Source organism: Pholcus phalangioides, unplaced genomic scaffold (genome assembly GCF_987345545.1).
Source record: "Pholcus phalangioides strain wild (caught in Gottingen) unplaced genomic scaffold, Ppha-v1.0 ptg000015l_1, whole genome shotgun sequence".
Lineage (NCBI taxonomy): Eukaryota > Metazoa > Arthropoda > Arachnida > Araneae > Pholcidae > Pholcus > Pholcus phalangioides.
Genome location: NW_028301608.1, coordinates 75,626,972 through 75,654,453, shown reverse-complemented (window position 1 = coordinate 75,654,453; position 27,482 = coordinate 75,626,972). Strand labels below are relative to the sequence as shown.

At 35.0% G+C, this 27,482-nt stretch overlaps 1 protein-coding gene across 2 annotated transcripts in view; it reads left to right on the top strand.

Annotated features, from left to right (window-relative positions):
- The window catches only part of LOC149076695 (uncharacterized), a 62,817-nt gene extending 35,715 nt beyond the window's left edge, over window positions 1-27,102 (top strand). For both annotated transcript variants that reach the window (XM_089244316.1, XM_089244317.1), the window contains exons 5-7: window positions 2,605-2,775; window positions 12,327-12,407; window positions 25,652-27,102. In XM_089244316.1, coding sequence (XP_089100442.1) covers window positions 2,605-2,775; window positions 12,327-12,407; window positions 25,652-25,816 — 417 coding nt within the window. In that variant the 3' untranslated portion in view covers window positions 25,817-27,102. The remainder of the gene's footprint in view (window positions 1-2,604; window positions 2,776-12,326; window positions 12,408-25,651) is intronic.
- The last annotated feature ends 380 nt before the right edge of the window (window positions 27,103-27,482 follow it).

Here is a 27,482-nt window from a genome sequence, read left to right as displayed (position 1 = left end):
AAAATTTTCAACATTCTTCATTTTTGTGGCATCAATTGTCATCGAATCATAGAGCAGCTCTTGTTGCTCCCCACCAAGCAGTTGTGCTTGAACCCTGCATAAAAGCCGCAAAAGAATCCAGAGTAAACTAGATATTTAATTATTTTCAAAACTTTATACATGATGGCAAAGGCAGAGATGGCTCAAAAAGGAAATATAAGCAAAATATAAGTGATGTAACAATTAATATGCATAATAGAAAGTTAACTAATACTGAAACAGTTATGTCAAGTTATGTCAAACATGTTGGTAGATTGTCTTACTAAATACATACAAGACAGCCCTTTTATTTCATTGCTAATTGATGAGAGCACTGACATATCGGTAACAAAAAAGATGATTTTTGTGAACATTTTTTGAAGATGGGGTTTCAGAAGTTCATTTTTTTTAGTTAATACAACGATTCCAGATGCAAACTGCACTGCAAATAGCATAACACAAATAATATTGAACTTTCTCGAGTCTAGAAAGGTCCCTATAGACAAAGTTTTAGGATTTGGTTCAATAATGATTAGGCAATTAGCTTTACTAGCTGAAGAACTTCGTGCGCACCAGCAGTCGGATTGCAAAGGCAGGTAGGAAGTATGCCTTCTTATACCTATTGAAATGTTTGAATGCCATCTATTCTAATTTTGCATACTAGGAAGAATTTCCCCCCAACATGCAGCGCTAGCATAGCTACATAATGTGAAAGCTGACGCAAAGGAAGATGACATCATTGCAACACTTTACAAGAGATGTGTGATCTAGAATTAGAGATTGTCACAAACTCAGTTTAGAACCTCACTTGGTTTTCGCTGAATCGACTTGTATTTTCCAATGTCAGAAAATTTGATAAAATTATTGATTCAAAAACATGGTCATTTATCTGAAATTTTATGTATAGGAATGTATAGTTTAGACACCTAATCAGTTTTGTCAAATAAATCAAGTTAATTTACAAACTTTTAATGAAAATTTTAATTAGATTGATTGAGTAGAATAACTCAATTAAAATTTTTAACCTGTGATTAACAATTGATCAATTAATCAGACCAGCTGTAATTTATAGTTATTCTTTGTCAAAAAAGGGAATTACCAAATTTCAGCATGTATAAAGAACCCTTTTTGCTGAAAATTTAGTCCCAAAATTAGGCGAGGTTTCTCGTACATGGATAATATTACAGGTATATTTTTTCAACTTTTTCCCAAATTTTTGGTCCAAAAAATCAGGGGTGGGGTACAGTTCTCTGTACACGTTAAAGTACTGTACTTCCAATTATTCATTCTTATTCTGAATAAAATTTACACTTCTATACATGATAGAAGTTGATACTTTATTAAAATTCTTTCTTCAAATTCAAAGAAAAAAACTATTGAAATAGTGAGGGCTATTGGAAGATGTGAAGCACTAGTATTTTTGCATTCTGGCAAACAGCCTATATGAGAGGTGCACAACCTCTGGTGCTGCAGGCATGATTATTCATCCTGCAAAAGGGTTCCATCTGGTCCATGAAAGATGTTCCTAAAAAGTATATCAATGCAAATAGCTATTGTGAATGGCAGTTTCTGCCAAAGAATGTTTCAATCATTAGCAATTGTGTAGGAAAATGTAATTCTTAATTTAGCCTGAGAAAAACGCTCTTCCCCCTACACACTTGGATATATGGGCATCAATTTTTTTCTTATTCATTTTTGCCTTCATTTAAGGCAGGACTTGACAAATCCTGTGTGGCCATGGCAACTGAAAGTCTTTAGGTCTGAAATTTGCTACATTTGATGGCTATGTTCGAATCTGAGGACAGCATAAAATTTTCAGAATTTGTTTGACCGTTTACACCATAATTTCCCAAACTTTTTGTTCCATCGCCCTTTTTGAAATTTTTCTTCTTTTCATTGTCACAGGCGTGAAAAGTCTCTTGTGACACTCATTGATTTCGTTGAATCCATGCCAAATCATATTTTCGCTTTGATTAGCAACAGAGGTGGTTATACAAAATATTGATTTTGGTAAATTTATGTGATTTGTTTGAATTTTAGTTTACTTTTCCCTCAAAAATCCATAGGGGTCATGATTCTGTCGTACTACATTTTCTGTTTTTCCATAAAATAACGTAAAAATATTTTTTTAAGTTTCGAATATTTGGTATATAGTTATTTTTTGCCATCATAAAACAGCTTGAAAGTTTTTATATTTTTTACTTTGCTCCTTCTTGTGATTTCACTAAAATTTAAGAGTCTTATAATTATGTTCCACGCTGTATGTATCCTGCTGTAAGTGCTGATTTCAAAAACACTGCTGTAATAATTGGATTACAGTTTTTCACAATCGTGAAATTTTTTAGTTTGGATAAAAAGTAAGGGCAGGAACATCTTTTTATGTATTAATCTACAAAATAAATTGAAATAAGTTTTTAGGCTAACGAAAGCACAAACTCGATACCATATGCTTGTGGCTTCTAGAAGCTCAATGTTTTACAGTTTCTGGATTGAATTTGGTTTCAGTCAGAATATTTTGTTCAGCTTACAGTATCTCTTTTTTTTTTTAAATATAAATATCTTTATTTTACTCATGATTTATTTTAGGTCTGTTGTGTTGTTCGCAAAATTTCTACACTGCGAGAACATATCAAGCCTGTCTTAATTTGTGGGGAATTCAATTCCTGTGAAAGTGAAGTTCCATATCAGCTTGTGAGAAATGGGTACTTGTCAGAACGGATGATAGAAGAACTGAAATGCCGAAAAGATGGTGCTGAGGTAAATATTAAATGTGCCAAATAAGACGAATGTAGTAAATTGCAATTAATGATTCTGCCAAAGCAGAAATTGTATTGTTTTTCAGGTTATTTGTGGAAGAGGTGTATGTGGATCATTCTGTTTATTAATTGTTCTATTGCTTAGTTTGAGGGTTCAACAAGTACTGTGGTCATTAGAAACTTCTGTCTGAATGGGAAAAATAATTTTGTATTTACTACTTCACAGTCGTGCACAGTAACATTCATAATTTAAAATTATGGTGCAAATAGTTGAAACAATAGTTTGCATAAAAAAGCAGTTGGATACATAGACCTATTCTAGGTTTGATGTAAAAAATAATTTGGTATCTACTACTTCATGGTCTTTTATAATAACTACCATTCATCATTTAAAATTATGGTGCACATTTTTTGTATAGGTGAAACAACAGTTTCCATAACAAAGCAGTCCTGTATTTTTAGGGCATTCAGAGGCATAAACAATATTTACAAAGAGTTAGAAATGAAAGTGCTTCATTTGTCAAAAACAATTACACTGGCATTGAACAGTAAAATGCAAACATCACTTTGAAAAAAAAAAAAAATAATAAACAATGCAGTAAAACCATCTGGTTCGCCTTTATTTATTTACATCGGACCTTGTGATTTATACATTTTGCATTGTTCTTTTGGAAGTGGTCTTGAAAAGCCATTATTCTTAAAAAAAACTTACATGTCTTCATAATTTGCTATGTGCATTGTTGAAAAGAATTGAGACTGGCTGTAAAAGACACCAAAACAGAATGTAATTTTTAATGTGAGGAGAGACAGAAAAAATTTTGTGTGGTTACTATATAGTGCACTGTTTTGGCCAAAAATTGTTTTTGTAACCAAGTCATTTCTGTCATGTTGCTTTGGCACGAGTCAATCTTATAGGACAGTGATTTTCATCCTTTTTTGCCCATGCCCCCCTTTCAATTATTTATCATTTCTGTGGCCTCCCTTGCGACCATAATTAATTTCCTCCCCTTCCGTTTCCCTGTTAAAAGGCAGCTATTCAAATATTGTTTGAAGTAATAAATATTTTGAATTAAATTAAATTAATTTTTAATTTATGAAAATATGGGAAAAGCAAAATAAACATAATACAATACATTAAAAAAAATAGATGAAATTATTTTCAGTCAATGTAAACCTTGTGCTTGAAGACGGCACAATGTCATCAAGTTATGCAAACAAATCACTTAGAAAAAAAAGATGAACAACACAGTAAAACCATATACACTGCTCAAAACAATTAGGGGAGCAAGCAAAAAAGTTAAGAAAACCGTGCGAGACAGCCACGTATTGGCATACAATGGATAGTACACGCGTATCAATGCGCAACACAGAAAAAAGACGTAAAAAAATTTGGAATTAAGCTTTAATTCTTTGAAAATATGGAAAAAAACATGAAAAGATGATTTAGGGCAACAATTTGGTTACATGTTACAAAAAAAAGTACCGTTTAGACATGATGCATGAGTTTTAATAGGGCGTGTGGTCTCCTCGAACAGCTAAGACTGCTGCACACCTGTTTGCCATGGATGCGATGAGGTTATTGATCAGACTTTGGGGAATACTGTTCCACTCCTCAGGAAGTGCAATCTGCAAGTCTCGGACAGTAACAGGCGGCCTTGGTCGCGCAGCAATGCGTCGTCCCAAGTGCCATGCTCGAGTGAGCCGTCAAGTGCCATGCTCGATTGAATTCAGGTCAGGAGAGTACGCTGGCCATTCCATACGCTGTATTGTTTCAGCTTCAAGCATGTTCTCCACCAGACGAGCTCTATGCGGTCGGGCATTATCATCCTGGAAAACAAAGGAATCTCCAATGGCTCCATTGTAAGGGATGACATGAGGTCGCAGTATCTCGTCTGCATACCTTCGGGCCGTCAAAGTGCCATTCCGAATGATATGCAGGTCCGTACGTCCGCCTATGCTGATTCCACCCCATACCATCCAACCAGCTCGTCTGTATTGTGACCTTTCACGAACGAATGCAGGGTTATTTCGAGTGCCCCTGTCCCTCCATACCAGAACACGTCGGGTGTCACACTCCAGATTGAATCGGGACTCGTCTGTAAACAGCACTTGTCTCCAATCATGTTGCTCCCAATCTCGATGTTCAGCAGCCCATCTTCTTCGGGCCGCACGGTGGCGTGGGGTCAACGGAATGCAGACCATTGGCCTACGTGCATAGAGCCCTCCCTCATGAAGCCGATTACGTACTGTTTGGCTGGACACCCTTCGTCCTGTTGCCAAGAGCAACTGTCTTTGCAGCTGCGTAGCATTCTCTGTTCTGTTTCGACGGGCTGTTAACCGTATATACCGGTCATCAGTTGCTGTAGTGGCGTGTGGTCGACCTTGCCCTGGTCGACGTCTAACATTTCCTGTTTCTTGGAATCGATTCCACAGCCTTGCAACAACACTTCTGGCGACTCCAACAGCATCCGCGACACTACGCTGTGTTTGCCCGGATTCCAGTCTGCCTATAACACGCCATGCCATGGATTCCGGTAAATCACTTTGTTGAGACATCCTCAAGTCACCTTGTCTCAAAAAAAAAAATACTGCACAATCGAATTTCACAGTTACGGCAGTAAAACAGACGTTTCTGCAACATCCCGATTTCTCCCCTTATCTCCTTTTTCTGGTTTTTGACGTCATGAACTTTGATTTGCATATGAAGTTTTCTTCTTCCGTTCCTTGCTAGGCTTTAAATTATGGATGATTCATTTTATGTTACTTATCGGTATACATCTTTGCGTAATTTTGTTAAAACCATGTTCTCCACTAATTGTTTTGAGCAGGGTAGTTTACCTATACTTATTTACATCAGACCTTATGATTTATACATTTTGCACTGTTCTTTTGGAAGTGGTCTTGAAAGGCTGTTATTCTTAAAAATATGTAAAGATAGAAATTGTATTATTTACACAAATTAGTTTTTCCTTGGGTAAATGGTTATAGTTTTATTCAGAATTATCAGCTGTAGGTTTCAAGATACGCATTCTTATAATATATAATGATAAAAACCACAAAAAGTGGTAACATGCAGTTTTATTACTTTTATTCTCTTCATGCAGATAAAAATAGTAGTAATAGTAATGGGGAAACTGTATTAATATTTATAAAAATACACATTTATAAAAATACTGTTTTTCCCCAACTTTCCTCTGTTTTTCAAATTTGAATATCTCAGTGAATATTGCACTTAGAAATGTGGAACTTTTTGCTGGCATCAGGAGAGATAGGGCAACAACTTTCTAATTGATTTCTTGATTACAGGGTGTCTGTATAAAAAGTTTATTTTTTATTTTGATAATTGTACAACCCCTTGCAACATGAATGACATATCTGAATTGGACACATGATTTGGATACTTTTTCTAATTGGAAGTATGTCCCTAGGACCAATGGTTAGCCCGTAAAATGCCATATGCCCTGTAACCTATGCACCCTGTATATGCACGTAAAAAAATAGTTCAAGGTGAAGTATTCCAAAAAAAATCTGACATTTTAGCGTTAAAGTAGTTGAACTTCAACAATTTCATCTAAAAACAGTCCCTTTTATAACTTTAGAAAGGAAATAAAAGAAAGAAAAGGTAGGGAAAAAATCGCCAAGACGGGCTCGGTTGTGCTTAAATGCCTTCAAATTCCACTTGTGTGCAAGGGGATCCACGTCTCAGTGATTAAGTCCCTCAGTTTTATGAGACTTTCACGTTTATGAGATGTTTGACTATGGTCACGATTCATCCCTATATATTGGGTTATTCGGAAAGTTATTTTATTTTTTTCTTAAAAAATGGAAGACAATTTTCTTATATAGTGAATAAATATTTTATTGAATTATATATTGTCTATTCTGGTCCAATACCTTTTGCCATCTTTCTGGCAGTAGCATGATTCCACGCTCATAAAATTTTTTTTGTTTGCTGGCAAAAAACTGATCCAGGTGATTTTTGATCTCATTTGAAGTAAAGGTTTTACTGTCTAAAAAATTTTGTAGAGACCGGAACAAATAATAATCAGAAGGTGCCAGATCTGGAGAATATGGTGGGTGTGGCAGTATATCCCATCCAAGCTGTAAAAGCTTTTGGCAAGTTACCAAACTTGTATGAGGTTTCTCATTATCTTGGTGGAACACTACACCTTTTCTATTGATCAATTCTGGCCTTTTCTGTTTAAGTGAATTCAATTTGTCCAGCTGATGACAGTACACACACTACACTTCAGAATTGATCGTTGTGTTGTCTGGTAGAAGCTCAAAAAAAAACTTGTTTTACTCCATGATCTCTTGTGTTTAACATTGTTGTTGACAACCCATTTCTCTTCCCCAGTGATGATGCGCTTCAAAAATGGATAATTTTCTTGACGTTTGAGAAGCAAATCATAAATGTCAACGCGGCGGCACAAATTTCTTTCTGTAAGAACACGAGAAACCCATATCTCGAGCTTTGAGATTAAACCTAGGCGTTTCAAATGATCATGAACGGTCGAATTTGATAAATTTAATCTCTCAGCGATCTCACGAGTTGTTATTTGCCGGTTTGCATCAATTAATGCCTTTAGTGTGTCTTCATCAGCTTCAAGTGGCCTTCCAGAACTTGGTGCATCTTCAACATCAAAATTGCCGGATTGAAATTTTGCAAACCAGTTTTGGCACTGGCGTTCTGTCAATACATCTCCATACAAATCGGATAATTTATTTCTTGCTTGAACAGCATTTTTACCTTTTCTATAGTATTATAAAAAAGTAAAATATGCCGAAAATGCTGCTTTTCACTTTCCATATTTGAAAGGGCACCAACTAAAAACTACTGCATAGAATCAATCGAACTCTTTCACAAGCAAGCCTTGCTATATCAGCTGTCAAAATAAATAATGATTATGCGGCTTAAGTGTGAAGTTGGCTGTGAAAAAATACAATTAAGTCCTCTGTTGGAAAAAACTAAATTACTTTCTGAACAACCCAATAACTTCCAACATTATTAAGATGTTTCATTCATTTGACACAGTTTCAATTATCTGACATTTTCACTTTCACTCAAACTACAAATCTTTGGAATCCATGAACATACTATCCAACTATCAAATCCATGAACATACTATCCAACTATCAAATCCATGCAATTTTTACGGATTGTGAAAATGTATCGCTGAAATTATTTTATGTGTGTATTGTCAATGCAAAAACCATAAACTTTTGGTTGACAGGTTACGAAGAAACACATTGACAGTTATAGACATTTCAAAGTCAAACTTATGTGAGAATTTATTGCACTTTTCTGAGAAATCAGCAAACCAGCGATTCTCAAATAACTGATTTAAATTGTTTGAAATGTGATCATTCACAATTTTTTTCCACAGCATTGTTCTTGCAGGATAGGAAAAGTGCATTGAAATTATTTGGGATGTTTCAGGTCTTTTAATAGGAAATGTATGCAATATCGGTTGAAAAACCTTCAAAGACTTGCTGGTGGTGTCAATCTTAGAGGAAGTCTCAATACATTATCTGCTTCGATTACATATAGAAACCAATCAGCGAACCAATTAACGATAAAACCTTAAATATGTTTAAAATTACGTTTTTCGTTTTGCATTGAAAGGAATAGCATACGAACACTTGAGATTGGAAAAAATAAACGTTTTAAGAGGGAAATTGTTTCAAATAGGAAATCTTAATGAGAATTGAAGTTTACCATGAAAATAAGTCTCACTATGCTGGAAAATGTTCTAAGTGGGAAGTTATAAGCAGTATCGACTGCATATGTGGAGGGGACTAATTTTTAAAAAAGCTTCAGTTGTGCAACTTTTGTGCTTATACTCAGTTTTGACACAACCTTTTGAATGGCATATAAGTTAAGTTACATTGTATTGAGTAATAGTTTACTTACAAGCAAATACCAAGTGTGTTTAAATATTGAATGATACATACTTATAATGAAATGAAGATTGTGCTACGGCAAAAGCCATCCAGTATTTCAGTGCATCAACATTTATATTTGATTTTCACGTACAACATACATGTAATGATATACAGAGGGTTCTGTTAATGGACTGACAAACTCAGATGGTTGTTAGTAGGCATCAAGAGGAACAAAAATTGCAATGGAGTCACAAACCACATTGAGAGGGTGAAAATTGTGAATGAGTATAGAGATGAATAGTGTCACCGAATTATTATCAAGCTCTACATTCTACACTAACTTGTTCAGGCCCTGAACAAACACATAGTGCTAATTTAGCATTACGATTAAAAAAAAAAACAAAGCTTGCAACTTTATTAAAAAATTTCCCTATAGTAACTAAGTTTTTGATTTATTTAACAGTTAAAGTCCTTATTTGATTATTTTAAATTAAAATTGAGAAAAAAAGCAATACAAAAAAGTCTTACGTTCTCTTAGACTGCAAAAAATGTCAGATTTAATAGTGACACTATATATACAGGGTGCATATGGTATTTTACTGATGAATCATTGATTTTAAAGGTATACTTCCAATCATAAAAGGTATCCAAATAACGTGAACTACTCAGATGTAATAGTATAATTGTTGATGTAGATGATAAAATAGATGTAGTAGTATACTTGTTGTATAGTTATTAAAATAAAGATGTTAACATTTTATACAGACACCCTGTGATAAAAAACGCAATTAGAAAGTTGTTGCCCTGTCTTTCCTGATGTCAACTAAAAAATTTTCACGCTTCTAATAGCAGAGCGTTAAATGCAGGCAAAACAGTTTATCCATATTTAAAGCTGTTTTTTTTCCAACTTTCCTCCAGTATTTGATTCAAATATCTCATTGCACTTAGAAGCGGCGAAATTTTTTAGTTGGTATCGGGAGAAACTTTCTGATTGGTTTTTGAGCACAGTGTGTCCGTATAAAAAGTTACCATCTTTATTTTAATGACTGCACAAAACCCCTTGTAACGTGAATGACATATCTGAGTACTGCATTTTATTCGGATACTTTTTCTAATGGGAAGCATGCCTCTAAAATCAGTGCCTCTCCAGTAAAATACCACACATCCTGTTACCTACCTATGCACCCTGTATATACATTTGTCTTGAAAGCGTATACACAAGCTTATGACAAATTGGACAGACATACAAGAAAAAAAATCATTACATGCTTGTTTTCACATGAAACTTAAAATTTCTGACATTTCAAGTGCTAAATTTCATCTTCTAACTACTCAGATCCTATTGTAGGCATTGAAATATCCTGCTAGCCACAATCAAAGAGGTCTAAATTATATTTTTTTTGTTTATTTGTATTTATGATGCTGCTTTTAAGAACCATATTGGTTAGCCTCTGCATGGTGTGGTGGTGGGGGGGGGGGAAGATTAACAAACATTCCTAAAAAACTGGTGGTGATAATCCTCTTATTTTTCAGCAGCACAACACTATTTCTTTTCAGCAGAGGTGATGGATTATTGGCACAGAAATCATTCTTTATTGGATATTCTGACCCCGAACAGACCCCCCCCCCTTCCACTCCTTGTTTAGCTGATGATAGTTTTGTGCTAAGCTAGACGGCTATCTGCCTGTAATTGCTTGAAAATGTGCGTGCGATGGGCTTGTTTTTTGGCAAACTTTCATTTTCACCCCATACTTCTTGGATTACGTTTACTACCAGCTTTCAAAAGATTGTCAATGAATAGTCAGCAAATCTTTGTCTGCCTTCTTAATGGCATCTCTCTCTGAATGAAAAGTCTTGGAACACACACACACAATTTCCTGTTTTTACATTTACTCCATTTTGCTGAAGCCTCTTCTATAGTATGTGTCAGGACCTGCTGTCACCTCAAGTCGTAAAACCACGGAGATTCACATGCAACACTTTTTATTTCCTTCCTCATGTTAATGTTACTTAAATAGGGGAAAAAATTTCAAAAAATATATTCTATGCACTTTGTCTGAAATTAAATTTCTCTTTAAAAACTAAAACAATTCTTCGTGCCCCCCTCCCCCTTTATCAGCAGCTGTGGCTCCGCTTTTGCAAGATTTTCATCTGTGGATCCCCTGGAATATCCTAGGGCCCCCTTGGGGCCATATGACCCCCCGGTTGAAAACCACTGTTATAAGATACTGAAATGGTGCTATGAAAAAAATTAAATTTTTAAATTAAAAAAAAAATTGTAGGAATTTTTTTAAAATTATGCTATGATTTTTTATGTTGTCTAGGGTGGGTGCCCCGTCTTACTTTTTAGTTTTACTTTTTCCTACATTTTCTAATTTTTTGAGTGGGAACCCTGCAATGACAAACTGCATGTCAATTTGACAACTAACCGGCTTTTCCAGTCAGATGAAATGTCTTCCCTCGAACTCTTCTGTTCTGTCTGGCATATGCCTGTGAAAACTTTTTGTTTTCTAGTAAGTAAACATCTGAAAAGAAATTCCCCAAAAAAAAATCAAAAGATTACTGTGTGTGTGAAAGACCCAAAGAATCTCTGATTTAAAAGAAGAGTCTTGGGGAAAAAATTATTTCCATAGTATTGTGTGTGGGAGTATCTCCCATAAGCAAATGTGGCAGCCATAGTAATCACTAGCAATCCATAGCAGTCGGCAAGTCTATCTAGCATAATTGGCATTCCATTATCAATTTTTCAAGAACAATAGATATGGGAGGAATAGAATGAAGAAAGAGTGAAATGTTGATGGGGGGAGTGGCCCACATTTAGGGTAGTATTCACTGACATTGTTTAAACCATAGTTCCCAAACTTTTTGTTCCATCGCTCCCTTCTTCAGAGAAACCTTTTCTTTTTGTTCTCTCCCCCCCCCCACCCACCTCAAGCGAAAGCATAGGATACTATGTTATACTGGTAGCTTCTATCGCCCCCCTTGGATCTTTCCATCACTCACTTTGGAAAACACTGATTTAAACTGTAGTCACAATTTTTTTGGATAGGAGATCAATATTTATTGGTTGAAAACCTGAAGATTATCCAAAATTAAAGTGTTTTAATGATAGGGATTTTGTTGATAAAAAGATCACTGAATCTTGACATCTATTGTAACCCTGTGCTATGAGAGCAAAGAAAACAAAAAGGTTTGAACATACTACTCCCCTCATCTATTCAACCCAGTGTCATTGTTGCTTTGCTCTCTGCCCTAGTGGCCTACGAAAAACTGGGAGAAAATATTATTTAAGAACCATGGTAACCAAACTATATATTCAGAAAATGATTGTAGAAGAAGGGAAATACTTTTATTGTGTATTGAGCTATCTCCGGATGATTTCAAATAGTTTTTATCTTAAAGCAAGTTTTATGCTGGGTCTTGTTTGGTATATGGACAAAATTTGATACAAATTGGTGAAGCAGTTCCCAAGATATTAGAGTATTGCATAAAATAGTTGCACGAAAATTTTGCATTTAAACGTGACACTTCCGAGCTAATCTTTTTATATCTAAAGAGTCGATTTAAATTTGTGTCCCCATTCAGCTAATTTGCTTGTTTTTTGTGTATAAGAGTTCCTTAGGCATTTTTTCTGTATTTCTAATCTGTAAATTTTTTTTATTTTAGTGTGTACCTCTCATAAAGCTGCTCCAAGCTAAGTGTGGCATTCTGTGCTGTGCTATGTGCAGTTGTTACAACACTGTTCTGGTAAGGGTTTTTTTTGCAGAATTTCTGTACTTGATAGATAATATTAAATTTTTTTTTGTATTTATAAAGTAGATTCTGTTTAATAGAATCACTTTTGGTTTCTAATGTAAGGGATATTTTCAATGAAATTTTCGACTAACAAAGATTTAGTCTAATTAATTTGGCTAAATTAATTTAGTTCACCCTGGAATCTCTCTTTTTTGGTGTGCCTTTTCTTTCACAAAGCTTTTTAGCCATTTCAAATGTATAGTTGCAATTAATTAAATACATTTTTTACTGATAGAAAATGCATTTAGACTTGGATGGTTTTAGTGCACATGGTAAGATTCTTAGTCTCAAACTGAATGGTCAGGATATTGTAGAAGCTTATCTTCCTGCACATATGAAATATAGAAATGAACTAAATTGAACCTACAAATCTCACTGGGTTGTGTAGGCCTACATAGCGTGAAATAGAACAATTTTTCAGTTTGTTTGCCTCCATTAAATACTCTTTTATATCCAGTTAATTTTTTTTCTTCATAAATTGCTTCTTAGTGTTTTGTACAGCTTGTCTTTTTTAATTTCAAGCATTACGAATATGAAATGATGGTAATAAATTTTTCTTTATTCTGGAATGAATAAATAAAAAACACCCTAAAAATAAAGATCATCTCGAAATTTTGCACGCAGATTTCTTCCACACTAAGTATGCAAATGCTTAAATTTTCACTTCCCTTGAGTGTTAATTTGGACTATTCTCTTTCGCAATTGGAATTGCATAGGGGGAGTGTATTTTTTCATTTTTGGCATTGAATTTCCTTGGGGACAAAACAATATTATGATGATGTCTAGAACCTTATCACCCATTCCCCGCCTTCGAATGTAGCGGCATAGTTGGGATAAGTGAAGCTAGTTGGTTGATTGGACCTAGCAGTAGGCCACTATCTGCACCATACGAACCCATGGCGAGTGGAGAGGGACGACCTCATTTAAAATAAATTTTGTTAATTCGTTCTCTCACCAAATATCGTAAGGCAGGTCATTGGTGCCGGTCCAAGGTCGTCGTTGATCTGGAGCAGTCGATAAACATCGCTCCAAAGTCTCTCAACTGACTAGTAAAATGATGTCATTCCTACTGCTGCTGCATCTCAATTCCACTGATGGGGAAAATCTGGAATGTATGCAAATCGGTGATGTGGTCGATGGTGATTGGTCGCAGCTTCAGTACAAAAGGCAGTGATAGTGTCGTCTCTACACACCTTTATTCTCACTTAACTCATATCCAGCTGTATTTTGCTATTCGTTTATTAACTCCACCTGGGGAGTTAGGGTGCCATAGCTTGGAATGCCTCTGCAAATCCTCTAAAAATGTTCCTGAACTCTTACTAGGCTGCTTCTCATCGTGTAGGGCCTGCCGAGGTATAAGAACAGATGAGTCGACTTCAGTATCCAGCTACAAGATGGAAGTGATATTAACTTTTGTCAAAATTTGTAAATTATTCCGAATCAAATCCTTAAACATTTTATCTGAATTAAATTTAAATTGAAGTTCTAATTCTTGACTCTAGTTATGTTTGCTCGTGATGTTCATTATTTTTTATCCCGGTTGTGACAACTTAAACATCCTTGCTATGCAAAGGTGCTGAAAGCAATGGTTGCTCAGGGTGTCTAAAGTCACAAAGTCCTGGAAAAGTCACAGAATGAGAAAAAAGGTCAAGGAAGTCCAGAAAAAAAGTCTCCAAAATTTGACTGAAGTTCACAGATTTTTTTTATGATTCGCCAAAGATCTTTTTTTATTTTCTCCCCCTCTAAAATCTGGGCTTTTGAAAATCTCAGCATTCAATATTTTTTCTTCTTTCTCTGGTTTCTTTTCTTCCCCCTCCTCCGGAGGGATGGATGGGTGAGTAACAACAGAAAAGAACAATGTCAATGAGTAGCCACCCTGCATTGGGGCAGACATTATGTGGGTATGGCAAAAAAGCTATTTAGCCTGGATGAACGAAAATACCTTTCTTTGGTCCTTTCAACATCTGTTAATGTTCCTCCTAAGGCCAGAACCTGACTGCAGCACGGTTGCAGGCGGTTGAGGTTGGGGGAAAGGCATCATCTATAGTTTTATTCTGTCAACGCATAGATGCAACCGCTGACGGCGGTTTTTTAAACACAAACCACATTTTTTCCAAAAATCTTCCGAAAATTCACATTTTTTTTGGACGGTTGGGGTAACCGGAAAGCTGCCATCATCTATTGAAAAGACTTGAATACCCTGATGATGGTTTAGCTGGACTCTCAGTTGTTGTCTTCCATTGTCTATTAAGTAGTTTGACAAGAAGGGTGATGGGATTTCGGATGCACTGGACAAAGGAATTGCTCTTCTCAGGTTGCCATAAAAAATGAGGGGAAAAGACAAATTCGAGGAACTGAATGGTGAAGTTCCATTCAACAGAAACTAATTCTTTGTTTGGCACTCTTGCACTGATAACAATATAAAAAAACTGATGAAGAAAAAATTAAATTTTTCTAAGCAATGAAATTTTTTTTTTTTTTTTGGTTTTTCTACATGAGCATATATTAAAACTCGGTTATAATGACATTGATAAAGTAACGTGATTACCGCCATTAAAACTGAGATATATATTTTAAAAATTTGAATGCATTGAAATGCATTGATTCCCTATTATAACGTTTTAGCGAAAAAACCAATTAATACCTCATCCAAAAAAGTACTAATTGCCAGGAGGCCCAACCATTTCTAATAAATTCATAAAAAATTATCAAAAGTAAAAACAATTAGACATCTGAAGGAAGAAGTTTTAATATTTGCAAATTCCATATCAAACTTTTGAAACATTTATTAAAAGCATAAGTATGAACCGGGGAGGAAATACGTCCCTAAGAGCTGCATTGTGTGTGTTTTGCTTTCATTATTCTGTCTTTTTGGTATTTAATTTTCTATCGTATATGAATGAGCGTGTTTGTTGTTTTTGCAATGAAAGAAGAAACCATCTAGACAAAACGTTGCATGCGGGTAATATCAGAGTGCTCTAAGACAATTTTCGCACATATCGTTCTTTTCAAGTACTTTTTGATTTATATATACACACACAAAGCTGCAACTAGGGAGAATGGGTTCATTGTACAGGGTGCTGAACTAGAGGGGGCGCCGAAGTACCCCTTTAACCACTCCTAAACTTTCTTTACACTGGGACGCCAAAAGCTTGCTAGCTCTAGTTAAAAAAGTATCCAGATGCAGCCCTATATGTACCTTAAACCTTGCAACATAAATACTGATGTACAGGGCCACAACGACATGGTCAGCCGGGGCAAGCACGCATTTTGAAGCGCACTGGCTGCTCCAGGAAGCACCATGGTGCTCGTGAGCAACGGATTGAAGATGCCTGATGTAGACGTACACCTAAGCATGACGATAGAGCAAGTAACAAGTGCCTAATATTGGACTTCTTAAAAATGTGAATAGGAAAAGTAATATGTGAAGTCTCTCCGTGCTCCGAAAGGACCCTTGGTTGGTCTAGTGCAGTGTTCTTCAACCGCTGGGCAATGGCATCTGCCAAACTGGGCTGTGAGTGGTTTATTGCTTCATTTTTACCCATTTATTTCCCATTAATCTTGTGTAGGCCCAGGCCTTCCAATCAAGAAAAAGAAATCAACCGTGCCACGGGATTCCAAAGGTTGAGAAACACTGGTCTAGTGGCCCCATATCTTGCAGTAGGGCCCCTAAGCTGAGATCTTTGACAGGCTCAGGCCAAATTCTTCACAGACCCTGTTTAGTGGATTTAGTGTGAAAAACAAAAATGAGAATTATCTCAGTGTCCCTTGGCTGGATCAGCCCTCTACTGTCCTTCCCTCTAAATTGGAAAAATTGGCTGGACTATCTATGCTTAAACAATGGTTTCGGCTTTCGTATATAAGAAACGTTTCTTCTATATATTTTTTTTTTTACCTGCGCGCGCCAATTCAATCAGTAGTGAAATGAGCTCATTCGTTCACATTCTATTAAAACTGCGTTTTCTTCGGATGCACATCCCTGTCTGGCGATGCGCGTCGATTCCGTCGGCGGAACTGCCAATTTCGACAGTTGGCGCCGATCGTTGAACCAACTGAACAAACTGCTCGATTAATCTCACCTTGCACCATTCAACGTCGTTCGGTTCTTTTGCTCTGTTTTGATCCCACTATTGCTATGCGTGGCAGCGCAACGCTGCTTAATATTGATCATTTGTTGTATTCGGTAGTTTTGCATTCGCAGGATACGATACGTTTTCAACGAGCTTGGGTGCTCCCACGGAGCTTGCTTTGGAAAGTTTTGATTTTGTCGTAGGTGACAAAGAGAAACTCCGATATAACAAAAACATTGATGAGGGGGGTCTAGGGTTGCCAGATGTCTGTATTTACGACTCGCAAGGGCGTACACAGGAATGGATTGCATTGAATATTCATGATAACCTGAGAGCTTAGGCGATTTCACAAAGTTAGTTGAAGCCACGTGGGGGGAAGGGCAATGAAGATGATTCCCCCCCCCCCCCACAATTAAAAAAAAGTATTGGCGTAGGCAGAAGAGCAAAAGGTGGACATTAATTAGTGTCCCCACCTTGTTAGGGGAAACAACCTGTATCCACTTATGCTTTTGGGGGACACTTGTGTTGTTTGAGCCCTTAGGGTCTAGTTTCTATGGGGCATTGTATTTAAATCAACTTTAAATTCAAAAGTTTTTAAAAAGTTGAAACCAAAATTCAGGTTTTTTTTTGTTAATTTACTTGTGTTCCCCCTTTCATTAAGACCCTATATTTTATTAACCCCCCCCCCCCAGGTGGTCGCTACTCACAGTTTGGGAACAACTGATGTAAGAAAACAGTCCAGCATGGCTCATTTTGTCGAATGCAGGGCTCCCACTTGTCCTACTTTTCCAACAAAATCCATATAATTAACTTTAATTGAGAAGGGAATCGTGGACATAATAATACAAATAATACAAGTGTAGTAGATTGAAATTAATGATTCTGCCAAAGCAGAAATTGTATTGTTGTTGAGGTTATTTGGGGGGGTGTATGTGGACCATTTGGTAATTTAGTAATTTTTCATTTGCTTAGTTTGAGGGAGGGTTCTAAAAATAAGAGTAATCATTAAAAACTTTTGCCTGGTTGAAAAAAAAAATTGTATTTACTATACTTGATGATCTTGGACAGTAACTAACATTCATCGTTCAAAGTTATGGTGCACATTTTGTGTATTAAGTGAAACAACAGTTTGCATAACAAAGTAGTTGGGTGCATAGACCTATTCTAGGTTTTGCGAGTTTGATGATACCTAATAGCATTTAGTTTTCTTTATTTTTTGGTCATGCAGAGGTACAAACAATATTTACAATGCTCAAGTAAAGAGCTAGAAACGAAAGTGCTTCATTTGTCAAAAATGATTACACTGGCATTGACCACTAAAATTTAAATAAATTCTTTTTAAAAGCAGGGGCCAATTGCACTGAAACGGTTCTCTTTCTACATGGTGCTCCGAATCCCTGTGCATTTGCGGCAATTCTTGTTTGTGGTTAACGAAGGTGCCACTAGCTAATTTCGCAAATGCACAGCTATTCTGCGATTACACGATTTCAGCCAATCACGTCTCTTCTTGATTTACGATAATTTTGGTTTACGATAATTCCCACTACCTTAATATCGTAAGATCTGTTGTTCTTTCGGTCACAAGGTGGCTTCCTTATATTATGAAATCACGAATGTATTCTAAAATATTAACACACTGTTATGCCAAACAAACATTATTTTAATTCACGTAAGGGAAGGATTAAAATTCCGTGATTAATGGTAACCAGTGGTGAAAGTGGTAATAAATTTCGAAGAAAAAAATTTCACTAAAAGTATATTTTTTTGGTGATAAACAGTTTTAGGACCCTTTTCGACAGCCGAATTAGTGCAGGTGATATTCTATCGGACTGCGAACCTGAAGACCAAGGTTCGAATCCAGTTCGTGAAAGTTATTTCTTTTTTAACTCCTCGTCAGAAAATGATTTAAAAGTTTAATTCTTTTTGCTGATGCAATACATTTTACACTATATTTTGTGGACTCTTAAAATACAAAGTACTGTAAATCAGTTAAATATTATAACAAAAGCATGCAGAAAAAATTAAGACAAATAATGTTAGTGTCTTTAGTGTCTTTATGTCTTTTAGTGTCATTTCTTTTCCTAAGTTCCGATTTTTAAATATTTTATAGCTGTTTACGACTAATTAACGTGCATAATATATATATTTTTATACAATAATTTTTGTTTATTTTTAGTCGATTTGCTATCAAAAAATACATTGATAAATTGGAGAAATATTTTACTAAAATTTGAAAAGATTTTCGTGATCTGTGCCTTTAGCTGTTCGAATATTTCAGTTTTTACCGAATTTATAATGTATTCATATTTTGCAGAATCTTAAAACTTTTTGGTGTATAATAAATCAATTAAATATTATAATAAAAAATATGTAGAAAAAACTATTAAGACCAATAATAATGCTGTAGAAAATGTAATTCTTTTTAGCATATCTTTACTCTTCTGAAGTTCTGATAGTTAAATAGATGTTTAAATATTTCATAGTTGTTTACGATTATTAACATGCACAATATATTTTTTCATACTATAATTTATCAGTTTATTTTTAGTCGATTTACTATCGAAAAATGCATTGATTAAATTGGAGAAATGTTTTATTAAAATTTACAAGGATTTTCTATCATATTTTCAGAAATTTGAAGTCGTTACCCTCCTTTAACTGTTTGAATATTTAAGTTTGCTTTTAATGCATAAATTTGTTGGTTTAGAAAATAAAATTCTTTTTATTGAAAATGGCACGATTGCACATTTGAAATGCCTCGCGGAACATTAATGGAAATGTCTACCTTGTTTGCACCACTATTGCGCGATCAGATACGAAAATGAAGATAATGTAGAGCTACGCAAATTATCGTAGAGGCTGAAGCAACGTGATTGACTGTGTGGAAAAAAATCGTGTAATCGTGGAATAGCTGTGTGGAAAAAAAATCATGTAATCGTGGAATAGCTGTGCATTTGTGAAATATGCGTATCGCTAATGCACTGTAGTACGTCAAATACCCGAAATTCAGGAAAAAGAAGCATGAAAATTTTTTTCACAGGACGCGTTCTTTTTGAGACAAGGGAAAAGATACGAAGGGGGAAAACTTCAATTTTTTTTCACTTCCCACCATCTGCCACAATCGCGTTATCTCATTACGTTGGAAAGTAGTTCTACTACCTTGAAGTACAAAGTCCTATGTTGTTATTGGTATAACCTGCGAGCTGTCAAAGTCCTTGAATGAATATGCCGAATTTTCAGATTTTGGAGAATATTTTTTCTCCTGCGGGTTACATACTTCTCTCTCTCTCTCAATTTGCATTCAAAGACAGCATATCTACGGCGTAAATTTGCTTTATTTCCCATAATATTGCAAACGTGCCTTTGCAAAGAATCAAAAAGGGGATTGGTTCACTCATTTAAATTACTAAAAATTTTTGGAGATCGTTGGGAAAAAACAGGATCTGTGAAAACTCAAGTTAAAATATCCAATTTTGTCATCTAGCCATTATGCGGTCGTGTGGTTATCATCGGCGGTTGCAGATCGTTACAATTACACATTGCAAAAATCCGGATTTGGCAAACAGGGGCACCTCGAGAAAAAACATCTCTACCCATGCGGAGTATGGGTAGATCTAAAAATCTCTACCCATATTTTTGGCGGTACTGACGTTTGTTGTTTTTTTTTCCGTTCGACAAAGCTTTTTTCTCCCTTTCAACTCCATTTAACGTAGAGCGGTGCCCAATATGGCCGCACGGTCCGTCCCGGCATTGGTAGGGGAGGGGCATGCTCTTAACAACAGTCAAAGGAAGTTTGTACTAGGAGTCATTATACATAACTTCTGTGAGATACCTATTATCTATGAATGCCCTACCTTTCCAAAACATGTTGTCGAAGAGAATGAAATGTTTGTTTGCACCCTCACTCTGGGCGAAGCGCACTCATCACCCCCGTGCGTCAGCGCGAGCCATCATAACGAAATAAGTTTTACGTTTAAATACTTATTACTATTAACTCATTAATAAGTGTCATTCACACTAGTAATAGTAACTATTGAACAATTATTAATTAATCAAGATGGGTGGGGGAACTGTTAAGTTAATGTTAAATTAATTAATTTAAAATGGGCGTTAACTGGTAGGAGTAAATTAATTATGAGCATCAATTACTTAAATAGCGTCATAATCTAATCATGGTGGTTATTTCGTTTGTTAATTCATTATTTGTTTATAATTATTAAATTATTCATAAACCAATAAGCTCATGGTGATTAATTGATTCATTTGAAACAGACTTTGACTTGTTTAAAATCCGAAATGAAAACATTTATAAGCGTTTTTTGAACTTTCACCAACTTGATAAAACCTGAGTCTCTGGGATTTTACTGTGACATATGAGCTGCAATAAGTAATATGATGAAACATGGACAATTTAGTCGCTAAACTTTCACTCTGGGCGTTGTATTCCTCAACTTCATAAACTGGCTTATTTATTATTCATTAAGTTGCTTTCCCAGCTAGATGTAATGCATCAAAATAATTAGCTTCTTCCACAAATTATTTCATCCAATACAATCATCCACACAGTGGCGTTGGAGCCAGAGGTGCTGTGGGTGCTCAAGAATTCACAGTAATTTGTGGCATGGATCCGAGAACTCCCAGAATTGATTCAGAAATTAAAATTTCTCATATAAAACTAAAGACGAGCACCCACAGTTTAGAAACGCTTCCGATGCCCCTGCATCCGCATAAGCTTCATGTATTTTAAAACCGAAGCCATTACACACCAAGGTTGCAAATGATAAATTTCCTATAGTAAAATGCTAAAAAAAATTTCTTCATCCATAACTACTACCAGTAACAACACAGCACTAACGAAGACTGACAAAATAACAAACTAATGAAAACTTTTGCAAAAGCAATTTTATATAAATCTTTTATAATGTAATGTGGCCCCTTTCCTTTATAAAATAAATTTTATAAAAAAAAATTGAATATAAAATTTATAAAAGAAATTTTATCAAACTTTTATAGTGTAATACCAGCTTGAGGAATATTTGTAAAAAAAGTATTAAAGTTATTGGCAAGTGAAATCAAGTTGGTATTAGATGGCAATTTCGATTGTTTATCATGGGTACCTGTTAGTTTGGTCTAAACACTGGCAGTTCATTAACATAGTTTCCCAACCTTTTTTGCCTCATTGCTCCTTTCTTCAGAAAATTTTTTCTCCCATCGCCCCCCAACACAATCTAACCCATAGGATCCAATGTTATACCCGTAGCTTCTACCCCCCCCCCCCCCCGGATCATTCCATTGCCTCCAAAGGGGCTTTAACGCCCACGTTGGGAATCACTGGTTTAGACGGAGTATTACATTTGCAGGGCTCCCACTCGTCTTACTATTTCTTCTTTTTGGTAAAATGTCCTACTTTTACCAAATCCTATTGGCTGGCAAAATTTGTGTAATTGATTTTAATTGAGCAATCATTGATATATTGCCAAGTATTACAAATGTTAAAGAATGCAATTAATGATTCTGCCAAAGCAGAAATTATATTGTTTTTAAGGTTATTTGGGGGATGTATGTGGACCATTTGGTTGATTAATTTTTCATTTGTTTAGTTTGAGGGTTCAACAAGTATAGTCATGAAAAACTTCCGTCTGGATGGAAAAAATAATTTTGTATTTAGTACTTCATGGTCTTGGACAGTAACTAACATTCATCATTTAAAATTATGGTGCAAATAGGGGAAACATCAGTTTGCATTACAAACCAGTTAGATACATAGGCCTATCCTAGGTTTGGTGATTCTGATGCTACCCAATAGCATTCAGTTGTCTTCTGTATTTTTAAGTATTTTTAATGTTTTTCTGTATTTTTAGAAACAATATTCACAATGCTCAGCAAAGAGCTAGAAATGGAAGTGTTCAAAATGATTACACTAGCATTGAACAGTAAAATGTGAACAAATCCCTTTTAAAAAATGATGGTCAGTGCAGTAAAACTACCTGGTTTACCTTGTCTTATTTACATCAGATCTTGTAATTTACACATTTTGCATTGTACTTTTGAAAGTGGTCTCGAAGGAGCCTCATTCTTAAAAAATGTACGTCTTCAAAATTTGCTGTGCATTGTCGAAGAGAGTTGACAAGCTCTGCACCTTCAAAAAATTTAATATATTATGATAGACAGACAGAAAAGAATTGGGGGCCGTTCAAGTATTACGTAAGCTATTTTTGACCCCCATTGATTATCCATTTGATTGATTACAAACGTTGTCTAAACTGTGGATGCAGCACTTTTACTGTACTGTTAAATCAGCCTATCTAGTAATTTATTCATTTTAAAAATGTACTTAAAAGCACATTGGCGTATGTGGAGGGGTACCCTTGAGCTGAGATTATAGTGTTTTGCCAGAGAAAAACGTGAAACCCCCCCCCCCCAAAAGAAAAAGCATTTTAGAGGAAGTCTCCTCTAAAGAAATCCTACGTATACCTATCAACAAGAGTGTGATGAAGTGTGGTGTGACGTTGGATTGTAGTACTTGAAATGTGAAAAGAGTTCTTGTTATGATATTGTTGTATGGCCAGCTCTGTTAAAATAATAAATTCAGACCAATTTGAATTTTACTAGAATTTTGGCATTAAATTGAGAGAGGGAAAAAGTTTACTTAGAACTTTCTGGAGTGACATAATTTTGATGTTATACAACTCTGACTCAAAAAATTAGAATAACGCATAAAGTCGTTGTTTTCTTTTCTTCAACTGAGGATTACTGGAAAAATAAACAACGAAAGTGAATGAAAAAAATAGTTTAGAATAAATTGAACTTACCTGGGACATGTTTGTTACATGTTCAAAATTGCAATAACATATTTTTTTAAATATTTAAGATACTCAAAAAATTTGAATAATTAGATGAGATGGATCAAAATATTAGAATAATAGGGGAATTTTCGATTGGATAAGAGTCAGTGGCAAAATTTGCAAGAATCACTATTGCGATGTCGTTAGCTATATAAAGGCTAGCTTGCTAACCAGTTTTATTCAGTTGTGTGTTGAAAATGGGTCGAAAGAAAGATTTAACAGGTCTAAAATCTCTGGTAGTGAATCTTCACAAAGAAGGATTTACTCAGCAAATGATCACCTAGAAAGCAAAGTGCTCTCAAGCAAGTGCAAGTAAACTTTCAAGACATTCAAATGATATCAATTTTCAGGGAAAACATGCAAATAGTGGCCAATTACTATTGTGAGGCCAGACAGACTCTTAAAAAATGTCGTGAGATTTCACCTCTTTTGTAGTGTCAGGTTCATACATAAAAAGTGGAAAGGACTTGGTGTCAATGTGTCGTTCGCCAACACACTGAGACGACTGTCATGGATATAAATGGCATGTGCTCAAGAGGAAGCCACTTCGTACACGCAAACAAATGAATGCTAGAGTTGAACTGAACCATGTTGCAGTGCATAAAGTGGTCAGTGAAACTTTCGTTATGGTATGGGGTTGTATAAGTGCTGATGGTGCAGGAGGCTTTGAATTTTGGCCGGAAGAGTGAAGTGATGTACATCGAGAAATTCTAGAATACGGCATGATACCATCGGCTGAAGATTTATTGGATGCTGATTTCATCTTCCAACAAGACTGCATCTTCTCACACTTCAAAATCGGCCACTGCTCGGCTTGAAGAAACAAATTAAATTTCTTCCTTTTCCATCAAATTCACCAGATTAGAGTCCTTGGAGAATTTATAAGGTGTCATGAAGAAAGGCCTTCAAAAGTTTGCTCCAAAAGACAAAAAGGAATGTTTAATGAGTTCGAAGACCACATGGGTAAGTATCAGTAAAAACTATTGCAAAAATCTAGTGGATTTTTACAAAATATTTTGCAAGAGGTTATTAAAGCTAAGGGAAATGCCACGAAATATTCAACATTTACCGTATATACTCGTGTATAAGCCGAGTTTTTTTGTGGAAAAATTTCGTTCCTCAAGTGGGGGGGGGGGGGTTGGCTTATACTCGGGTAAGTTTTTGATGAGAAAATATCGACCCCCCGCAATCAGTAGTCATTTTTGTAGCAGTGTTCAAGAATCCAGCATAATTGGTATGGGATATGTTCAAAGCCGAGGCAAAGAAATCGAAACATCATTGACTTTGATACCAGGTGGGCTAACGTCGATTGTACAGCCTTTAGATGTGAGCATCAAAAAGCCTCTCAAAGACTATTTGAGGAATTTGTGGATCGAATGGATGAGTTCCGATGATAAAGAAACTACTACTATGCCTTGAAGAAACCTGTCTGGCTTAGTGTGCCAATGGGTACATGAGGCGTGGAATTCTGTTTCCGCCGAAATTATCATTCGATCCTTCAAAAAAATATTGCATCAGCATTGCGATGGATGAAACTGAATATGATATCCTCTTTGAAAGTGACAATGGCTATGACAGCCCAAATGAAGATAAAAACGAAAATGCCACACCCCCATGATCTGATGGATTATCATGACCTTGGAGATTGGAGACTCAGAAGAAACGGATAAAAATGAATGTATGAATCATTTTCTATTGTAAATTTCTGCAAGCTATTCATTTTGTATGAAAAAATAAGACTTTTTTTCTCTAAAATGCACGGATTTTTTTGGGGTTGGCTTATACACAGGTTTGCAATTTATTGTTGTTTTGGTGGTTCTGAAGTAGTGGGGGGTCAGCTTATATACGAGTCGGCTTATACACGCGTTTGCAATTTATTGTGGTTTTGGTGGTTCTGAAGTAGGGGGGGGGGTCAGCTTATATACGAGTCGGCTTATACACGAGTATATACGGTAATTAAATTCATTTCTCATAAGTTTTATAACATTATCGTAATTTTTTTAAATCAAGTTAAAAATTTTTGTAATTTTGTGAATTTTCCGAAATGCTAATTTTTTTTTTTCTAAATGTGTAAAGTTTCAGTTTTTATTTATATGTTACATTTTTCTGCAAAGTGTGTAGAATCAGTCGATATAGTTTGGAAATTGTGGACATTCCAGTTCATTCCGGTGAAATAAAATCAGTTTGTAAATCATGCAATTCATTTTTCAAGTCATTTAAATTTTTTGAATTGGAGTTGTAAACTACATGTAAAGTAACTCTTTACCCCATATTTTCTTAGGGTAGAGATGTAGAACTGCAGAAACAGAACATGCCACGTGATATTTTATGGGCTTCTGCTGATAATCTCCATATCATTGGAGTTTTGGATGTGTCATCAGATTCTGTTGACTTGAAGAATGATCACCGTATCTCATTGAAAGCTGATGTGGCATTTTTTGTTTGAAGTCATTTTTCCCATGCTAGAAACTTTTACATAATGACAACACACACCATCATGCTTTGTTCAGTTTTAAATAGGAAGGCCAGAATCATAATTTATGGTCCAACCACATAATTTTTGTTGTTTTTTTTTTCACTTTTGAGTAACTGTTTCATTGTTTGCCATGTTTCAAATGTCACATTCATTGCATTGACGTGACCTTTTTTTTTGGCTCTACAGTTTCAAAAAAAATCTTTTTAATGTGTTTTCCTTGTTCGTCATTTCTTTAAGATGAAGGAATGAATATATATATATATATATGTGACACTCGACTTTTCTGAGCTTGAAATTTCAGAAACAGTGTCACCATGTATTTTGTATGAAATGTTAAGATTATGAATTATATATATTAAGCAGAAATTGGAGAGGGAATAATTGCTCTAAGGATCTGTGCATTCTTTTAATTCCAATTTAGCATTTTAGTAAATGATTTTTGTCTGTGACATACACCATCGTATGAGTATGTATATATTTATATATATATGAGTGACTTTATATTTGTCAAAAACATTTTCTGCTGAATGTTATATGTTTGAAGATATATATATATTTTTTCGCCAGTTGTTATTAGTTTGAGTTGCATATGGTTTGATAGTTTTTCAAATGTTTGTGTAATAGTCAACTTTATATTCTTCTTTGGTATGAATGGAGTAATTTTAGAGTTAAAAAAAAGGCAAATTTTATGATTATTTTTGATTTCCTTATTATTTTCTCTTTACCCAAGTTTATTGGTTGCATTTTTCAGGTTTTTGTTTTCCTTTTATTTGCTTGATAGTGATCGTAGTTGCAATAAAATGAGTACAAATGATGTGAAATTGCTTGACTTTGTGTTTTTTCTTAACTATGTGTTCTGTATTTTCATATACTTTTTGGGGTTTTTTTCTTGATGTTATCAGTTGAAATAGAGAAATGTAAATGATAACATAACCTGTATCATAATGGTTACATGATGTTTCTGCGAACATATTATGCTATATTCAAAAGAGAGGTTTATTCATGATGAAATAGTGTTGTTTTCACACCTCTGAACTATACCATAATATTTCAAAAGAAATATCAGTTGATTTTAAACTGACTATATAAATATTAGATCTGTCTCATAGATGCAGTAGATGATACTGTATAAAATCAATAAGAGTACTAGAGTTGGATATATGAACGTATAATTTCTGTGGATTGTGGTCTTTGACATTAAACTTCAGATCTTTAAAATAAAGATTTGGAAAAAAATAAATATTGAGAAAACTTCACGTTTCATTTATTTACTTCATGAAAGTTTATGGGGTAAATTAACAAAGCAGTTCTTGAGAAAGATAACATGTTAAATGTCTTTGAGTGTGAATTATCACTTTAGTGTATTTGTTGGTGCATAAGACAGTTGTGAGGTGCTTTTCTTTTAATCAAGTTTTTTTGTTTCATTAACCCGTACAATTATTTGGTCATTGAAAATTTATCATGTATAAAGGATTATAATCTATAACTTTGCCATCTTCTGGTACCCGAATCCTTCTTTCCATTAGTACATTTAAAAAAAAGTTGAAATACACTAAAAATATATGAATGCCATCATGCCATTTCTTTGTTTTAAGTGAAACTCAGACCTCATAATGTATTTTTTGTAGGCAAATTC